Source organism: Oryctolagus cuniculus, chromosome 6 (assembly GCF_051225735.1).
Source record: "Oryctolagus cuniculus isolate XC-2025 breed Fujian yellow rabbit chromosome 6, ASM5122573v1, whole genome shotgun sequence".
Classification (NCBI taxonomy): domain Eukaryota; kingdom Metazoa; phylum Chordata; class Mammalia; order Lagomorpha; family Leporidae; genus Oryctolagus; species Oryctolagus cuniculus.
The window spans coordinates 1,302,382-1,310,830 of NC_142872.1; the positions used below are offsets into that span (position 1 = coordinate 1,302,382).

At 51.7% G+C, this 8,449-nt stretch overlaps 1 protein-coding gene across 1 annotated transcript; it reads right to left on the reverse strand.

The window, feature by feature from the left end:
• Positions 1-2,559: 2,559 nt before the first annotated feature.
• LOC149125892 (olfactory receptor 2AJ1-like) lies at positions 2,560-4,428 on the reverse strand. The gene is made up of 2 exons (XM_089334614.1): positions 4,211-4,428; positions 2,560-3,845 (listed from the first exon to the last, which is right to left on the reverse strand). Exon 2 carries the CDS (start codon positions 3,826-3,828, stop codon positions 2,884-2,886), a length of 945 nt encoding a protein of 314 aa, XP_089190740.1. The 5' UTR covers positions 3,829-3,845; positions 4,211-4,428; the 3' UTR covers positions 2,560-2,883.
• Between the last annotated feature and the right edge of the window lie 4,021 nt (positions 4,429-8,449).

Here is an 8,449-nt window from a genome sequence, read left to right on the forward strand (position 1 = left end):
GCAGAATGGGAAAAGCATCAAAGAATGGGCTCCTACCATCCACGTGGGAAACCTGGAGGAGCTCCTTGCTCTTGGCTTCAGCCTGGCCCAGCCCTGGCCATTGCAGCCATCTGGGGAGTGAACCAGAAGATGGAAGATCTCTCCCTGTCTCTCCCGCTCTCTCTGTAACTCTTACTTTCAGATAAATAAATATTTTTTAAGGATTTATTTTATTTATTTGAAGGACAAAGTTACAGAGAGAGGTAGAGACAGAGAGAGAGGTCTTCCATCCGCTGGTTCACTTCCCAGATAGCCACAATGGCTGGAGCTGTGCTGATCCAAAGGCAGGAACCAGGAGTTTCTTCCAGGTCTCCCATGTGGGTGCAGGGGCCCAAGGATTTGGGCCGTCTTCCACTGCTTTCCCAGGCCATAGCAGAGAGCTGGATTGGAAGAGGAGCAGCTGGGACTCCAACCGGCACCCATATGGGATGCCGGTGCTTCATGCCAGGGCTTTAACCCGCTGTGCCACAGTGCCGGCCCAATAAATATTTTTTTAAAAGAGAGAAAATGGCAACTACCTATCTGTCTTTGCTGGAGCCAGTCTGAGTGTTTATGTGAGTTACATGACTGATTGAACAGTTTGCTGGAAAAGCTGGCTTAGACAACCTAAATTCAAAGAAATATAGCATTTTGCCAAAATAATTACTTGAGTAACTGTATTATTTTAATGAATTTATTTACATCTGTTGATATATGGAGAAACCTAGCAGTAGGGGAAAGAAAGTGGTTCTGTGGGGAGAAATCACCAAGGTCTGTCTTGGAAGGGACAAGGCCCCTGCTCGCGTGGACCGGCCATCTGAACGCACCCAGGGTGACCTGACTTTTTCTGACTCTAGTTTCCAGGCCCCTGTATTTCTGTATGGGAGGAGAGGCTGGCAGGGAACGTCACATTGCAGAGTGTGAGGGACATTGATTTTCTAATGCACTGCTGATTACATAGTGGAAGGCTCCCTGTGTTTGAGCTACCATTCCTACTCTCGGCCTCGAATTTCTTGCCGCTCTGTGTCAGTCGCTATGTATTTTCTGCCCGAAAGTTTTATGCTCTCCTCAACCTCAGTGGAACTCTTTCTGTGTTCTGTTAGCCTCCTGGCAGTTCCCACTGCTGCTGCTGCTGCATATTCGTCTGGAGCTTGAAGATCTCAGAGTTCTGACTCACGGTGTCCACCTTCCTCAGGTCTGTTCCGCCGAGGCAGGATTTTCTCCTGCTGATGACAGCAATGACTTGGCTCTCAGCTTCACCACCCTGATCAGATCCCAGTCAGGACTCTTGGGAAAGCAAAAAGAGGCTTTAAAAATGGACAGCATACGATGCGTGTACTTTTAACACCAGTGTCTGTAGTGAACTTTCAACTCCTAGAAATAGCTGCATATGCTATCGTGGCAGAGAATTTTCCCTTCTTCTCCTAGTGCAGCCCACCAGGGACAGGAGGAGGCTGCAGGACAGAAGCAAGCCAGAAAAACCCCGAATCACTGCAAAGTCTTTTCTGCTAGGCAAGAGTCGTTTATTACATGTCCACATACTCCACATCAGCAAACATGATTTCAGGAGATAATTTAATGATGTATTCAATAGTCTCATTTGATTTTCTCAGCGAGGACAAGGGTCGTACCTGTTCTTATTTCCACTCTCGCCATCGGAATTCGGCTTCGTCATGAGAGCTTCTTGCTCTGCTGGCTGGGACCAATTCATTTTAATATTTTGGTGCCATATTTCATGCCCAACTACAATATAGTATAATGTCAAATTCACCAAAACTTAGTTAACATCCTTGATGTTTTAAATTATCCCATTGTGAAAGGCAAAATAATGTTTCATCCATTAAAGCTTTAAACGATCCCTTCACATGTAGTTAAACATTTGGTGATGTTTATTTAATACATATTTAGTTAATATGCTATAATAAAAATAAATCAAGCATTTGCCACAATAAACTGTGATTTTTTTTTAGCTTTTGGTATAGTCATTTAATTGAATTCTAAATAGGAACATTTATTTATTTTCTTCATTAAAATATTGGTTGTGGATCAACTGTGCCTGAATGTGTGTGTGTGTGTATGTGTGTGTGTGTATATATATATATATATATATATATACATGAAACAAGATGACTTCAGGATATTCTTAAAAACGATAATTTTTTTTTTGACAGAGTGGACAGTGAGAGAGAGAGACAGAGAGAAAGGTCTTCCTTTGCCGTTGGTTCACCCTCCAATGGCCGCTGCGGCCGGCGCACTGCGCTGATCCGATGGCAGGAGCCAGGAGCCAGGTGCTTTTCCTGGTCTCCCATGGGGTGCAGGGTCCAAGCACCTGGGCCATCCTCCACTGCACTCCCTGGCCACAGCAGAGGGCTGGCCTGGAAGAGGGGCAAGCGGGACAGAATCCAGCGCCTCGACCGGGACTAGAACCCGGTGTGCCGGCGCCGCTAGGCGGAGGATTAGCCTAGTGAGCCACGGCGCCGGCCCTAAAAACGATAATTTTGATTCTAGCAGAAAGTAACTTGATTTCACTGCAATCATGTATACATACATTTTACATGTATGTATGTGTGTGTTTATGTATGTTTCTCACTTTAAAAGGCAGAGATGTCAAAGCAAGCTCAGTGATGAAAAATGGAGACTTCAAGTGGAGTTTATAGCACCTGGGTGATTAGTATCACAGAAGCAAACGCAACTATACTGACCTGAGTTTAAAAGCCAAGACACGTCACAACTTAATAACTGTCAGGGTTTGGAAGCATCCACTTCTTTCCACACGTGGGGCGTTCAAAGCTTTTACTTGCTTTCAGGAGAAACCCGCAGTGGACATCCTGCTGCGTTAATAGAGAAATCATGGGAACACAGGGTTCACTTCTCAGGCAGGAAGTGATCTCCAAGCATGGTTTTCATTGCCGCCAGAACGTCCTTGTTCCTGAAGCTGTAGATGACAGGGTTGAGTGTGGGGGTGACGATGGTGTAGAAGACGGCCAGGAGCTTGTCCTGGCCGGGGCTGTGGTAGGCCCTGGGTCGCATGTAGGTGAAGATGAAGGGCCCGTAGTACATGCCCACCACGACCATGTGGAAGGAGCAGGTGGAGAAGGCCTTCTTCCGTGCCTCTGAGGATCTCATCTGGAGGACGGTGTGAAGAATCCGGCCATACGATGCAGAGATCATGCAGAAAGGAACGAACAAGAAGATGACGCCACTCACGAAGACGCCACGCTCATAGCGCGATGTGTCTGCACAGGACAACTTCAGCATGGCGGGGACCTCGCAGAAGAAGTGGTCAATGGCCCTGGGGCCACAGAAGGGGAAAAGGAGAACGGAAGCCGTGTGAACCGTAGAGTTGAGGAGCCCCACGAGCCAGGCACCCCCAGCCAGGAAAACGGCCGTCTTCTCATTCATCAGCATGGGGTAGCGCAGTGGGTGGCAGATGGCCACGTAGCGGTCACAGGTCATGGCCGCCAGGAGGAGGCACTCACCGCCCAGCAGGATGAGGGACAGAAACACCTGCAGCCCACAGCCTGCAAACAAAATGGTCCTGCTGCCCGACAGGAAGTCGGCGATCATCTTGGGGACAATGTTGGAACTGTGCAAGATGTCCATGAGGGACAAGTGGCTGAGCAAGAGGTACATCGGGGTGCGGAGCCGCGGGTCCCTGTGGATGAGCGAGATCATGAGCACGTTTTCTGTCACCGTCAGCACAAAGATGGAGACTAGGAACGGGAAGAAGACCAGGCTGGCCTGGCGGGAGGAGAAGAGCCCCAGCAGAGTGAAGTCGCTCCCCAGACTGTGGTTCTCGCCGCCCTGCATGGGGGCTGCTGCTCCACCTGCGGGAAGACAGGTAAGTGGACAGACAGAAGGCCGGAGCCAGGCCTTGTCAGTTCTGTCATCCCCGTCTGCATAATCAGAGCTGGCTGCTGACGCGCTGTCAGCTGGGGTTGGGGGCATCCACTTGCACACACCGTGCTCGGAGCCTGTGTAATAGTGACGAGGCTCCTGCACTGCATGGGCCCCGGGCTCCTCCCTGAGCCTCCAGACCTCGGCTGCTCAGACCACTCTGGGGCCGGGTGCTCTCCCATGTCCCTCCCACCACGAACCTGCAGTTCCCGAGGCTCCCACCCACAGTGAGGCCCTCATCCTCCTACTGTCCTTCCCTTCCCGTCATACTGAATAGTGAGGACAAGGGTCATACCTGTTCTTATTTCCACTCTCGACACTGGAATTCAGCTTCGTCATGAGAGCTCCTTGCTCTGCTGGCTGGGACCAAACCACACCCACAACAGTGTTTGCACACAGCAGTTTCTCAGGGATATTTGCTGAACACGTGAATGGAATAAGTGAACTGTGCAACTTGAGTTTTAATGGACTTATCTATTAAAAAACGTCTGAAGAATAAAATGTAGAATTCCTCAGAAATAATAAAGGAATAAAATACAGGATCAGAAACTATTTGTATGTTTGTAATTTGAAACGTCATCAATATTTGAAAAGTAATAAAAGAAGGCTTTATTCAGTCAAAATAAACAATACAGGCCGACACTGCGGCATGGTAGGCTTAGCCTCCACCTGCGGTGCCAGCATCCTGTATGGGTGACAGTTGCAATCCCAGCAGCTCCACTTCTGATCCAGCTCCCTGCTAATAGCCTGGGAAAGCAGTGGAAGATGACCCAAGACCCTGGGCTCTGCACCCATGCGGGAGACCTGGAAGAAGCTCCTGGCTCCTGGCTTCGGATCGGCCCAGCTCTGACCATTGGGACCATTTGGGGAGTGAACCAGCAGATAAAAGACCTCTCTCTCTGCCTCTACCTCCCTGTAACTCTGCCTTTGAAATTAATACATCCTTAAAAATATAGAAATAAACAATACATCTTTAGGAATATATTTTACTTCCGCATTTTTGACATATAGAGACTGAGTTACAACTTGTGGATTTGATGCATGGGAAATCAGTCATTACTGTTATCTGTTGGTGCTTGGATAATTGTTACTTAAACATTTACACCACGGTGGGCTGAGCATCTTTCGTGTGCATGCTCCTCCTCTGAGTATGAAAAACACATCCATGCACACAAATACAGCAACCAAGACTCCCTCTTTATATTCCTAATGTGATCGCTGGAAACAAGCAGCCAGAAACACGCCTGCCGCGACCTGAACAGCCGTGCTCAGTTTGAACAAAATGAACATAGATTTGCCACTGCCATGGAAATTAGTGTAAAAGTCATGTCCCTCTCACTACAAATGGCTCACCCTTGTCTGCCTTCATTGCACAGATGTTGCAGATGTTGAGCCTTCATTTTCAGTTGTCTTGTGGATTAGTGAAGATTTGCTAGATTTATGGAGCGTCTAGGGAGGTACCTGCTTGCATGGCGCTGTCCGTTTTGACGGATCTGACACACAGCTCAGCAAAGTTTGGTGATGGGTACAGATTAAGACTGAAGAGTGGCAGTGCCCTGTGAGCCAATCACAAATGGGTTTCCAGAATCACTAAATACTACTGGCAATTCACATTCCGCATATCCGTATCCAAAGATGTTCATTTCCCCAGTTTCTTTTTTTTATTTTCTTTTATTATTTTTTGACAGGCAGAGTGGACAGTGAGAGAGAGAGAGACAGAGAGAAAGGTCTTCCTTTTGCCGTTGGTTCACCCTCCAATGGCCACCGCAGCCAGTGCACCGCGCTGATCTGATGGCAGGAGACAGGTGCTTCTCCTGGTCTCCCATGGGGTGCAGGGCCCAAGCACTTGGGCCATCCTCCACTGCAATCCCTGGCCACAGCAGAGAGCTGGCCTGGAAGAGGGGCAACCAGGACAGAATCCAGCACCCCGACTGGGACTAGAACCCGGTGTGCTGGCGCCGCAGGCGGAGGATTAGCCTATTAAGCCACAGAGCCGGCCTAAATAGAACTTTCCCCAGTTTCTAGAATTATATTATCCTTCTCATTTTACTTTTTCAGTAAACTCATTAACTACTGACTCATCAGTTTGGCAGATTTCTGGCCTATATAGGTCTCATCGAATGCTTCTACAGGAATGATTGACTTGATTTTATGGTATTGGATATGAGAATATTTTTGAGTATTCAACAGTCGGTCCTTCCCTGTATTCCCAACTGGCCCTTATGCTTCTACAGAGTTCATGCTGTCGACAGTAGTACCGGTTTTCTCTCTTCAGCTGCTGGAATCACTGCAATGCTCTGTTTATTTTCCTTGCCATCTTCCTTTCTCAAGCTTGTGTCCACTTCCTACCAATTCTTTAATCAAAGTCTGGAGTCTTCTCCCGTGATGCTGGAATTGTGGATGAGGTTTTCCTTCTACACCATCTGGGGGTATTTGCAGTTTGGATGAAAACAACACTTGCATCCACAGAGGAATGCCCTGTAGTGAGTGCCTCAATTCTGCCACGAGGTGGAGAAAACAAGAGTCCCACCTGGTTCAGCCTCCCCCACCTAGGCCAGCTCCTCCTGAGGTCAAGGTCCCATCTTCTGCAGCCTCCCCTGCCTAGGCCAGCTCCTCCTCAGGTCAAGGTCCCACCTGGATCAGCCTCCCCCACCTAGCCAGCTCCTCCTCAGATCAAGGTCCCACCTACTACAGCCTCCCCTGCCTAGGCCAGCTCCTCCTGAGGTCAAGGTCCCAACTGCTGCAACCTCCCCGGCCTAGGTCAGCTCCTCCTGAGGTCAAGGTCCCACCTGCTGCAACATCCCCGACCTGGGCCAGCTCCTCCTGAATTCAAGGTCCCACCAGCTACAGACTCCCCTGCCTAGGCCAGCTCCTCCTGAGGTCAAGTTCCGAACTGCTGCAGCCTCCCCATCCCAGGCAAGCTCCTCCTGAGGTCAAGGTACCACCTGCTGCAGCCTACCCCGCCTAGGCCAGCTCCTCCTGAGGTCAAGGTCCCACCTGCTACAGCCTGCCCTGCCTAGGCCAGCTCCTCATGAGGTCCAGGTCCCACCTGCTGCAGCCGCCCCCGACTAGGCCAGCTCCTCCTGAGGTCAAGGTCCCACCTGCTGCAGCCACCCCCACTCAGGCTAGCTCCTCCTGAGGTCAAGGTCCCAACTGCTGCAGCCTCCCCTGCCTAGGCCAGCTCCTCCTGAAGTCAAGGTCCCACCTACTGCAGCCGCCCCTGCCTAGGCCAGCTCCTCCTGAGGACAAGGTCCCACCTGCTGCAGCCTCCCCCGCCTAGGCCAGCTCCTCCTGAGGTCAAGGTCCCACATGCTGCAGCCTACCCTGCCTAGGCCAGCTCTTCATGAGGTCAAGGTCCCACCTGCTGCAGCCTACCCGACCTAACCTAGCTCCTCCTTAGGTAAAGGTCCCACCTGCTGCAGCCTATCCGACCTAGGCCAGTTACTCCTGAGGTCAGGGTCCCGCCTGCTGCAGCCCTGCTACCTAGGTCAGCTACTCCTGAGGTCAAGGTCCCACCTGCTTCAGCCTCCCCCACTCAGGCCAGTTCCTCCTGAGGTTAAGGACCCTCCTACTGCAGCCTCCCCTGCTTAGGCCAGCTCCTCATGAGGTCAAGGTCCCACCTGCTGCAAACTCCCTTGCCTAGGCCAGCTCCTCCTGAGGTCAGGGTCCCACCTGCTGCAGCCTCCCTGACCAAGGCCAGCTACTCCTGAGGTCAAGGTCCCACCTGCTGCAGGCTCCCACCCCTAGGCCAGCTCCTCCAGATGTCAGGGTCCCACCTGCTGCAGCCTCCCTTCATAGGCCAGCTCCTCCTGAGGTCAAGGTCCCACCAGCTGCAGCCTCCCTTACCTAGGCCAGCTCCTCCTGAGGTCAAAGTCCCAACTGCTGCAGCCTCCCGTGCTTAGGCCAGCTCTTCCTGAGGTCAAGGTCCCACCTGCAGCAGCCTCCCATCCCTAGGAGAGCCCCTTACTGAGTGAAGGTCCCGCCTGCTACAGCCTCCCGACCTAGGCCAGTTACTCCTGAGGTCAAGGTCCCATCTGCTGCAGCCTCCCCCGACTAGGCCAGCTCCTCCTGAGGTCACGGTCCCACCTGCTAAAGCGTCCCACATGCAGGCCAGCTCCACGTGAGGTCAAGGTCCCACCTGGAGCAGCCTCCTTTCCCTAGGCCAGCTCCTCCTGAGGTCAAGGTCCCACCTCCGCTGCCTCCCATATCTAGGCCAGCCCCTTTCTGAGGTCCAGGTCCCAACTGCTGCAGCCTCCCCTGTCTAGGCCAGCTCCTTTTGAGGTCAAGGTGCCACCTGCTGCAGCCTCTCCCGCCTACCCCAGCTCCTCCTGAGGTCAAGGTCCCACCTGCTGCCGCCTCCCTGACCTAGGCCACTTAGTCCTGTGGTCAGGGTCCCACCTGCTGCAGGTTCCCATGCCTAGGCCAGCACCTCCTGAGGTCAAGGTCCCAGCTGCTGCAGCCTCCTATGCTTAGGTCAGCCCCTTACTTAGTGAAGGTCCCAAGTGCTGCAGCCTCCCCAACCTAAGTCAGTTCC

Excerpts from the sequence above, each read along its gene's own strand:
- LOC149125892 (XM_089334614.1), bottom strand. The coding sequence starts at position 3,828 with ATGCAGGGCGGCGAGAACCACAGTCTGGGGAGCGACTTCACTCTGCTG.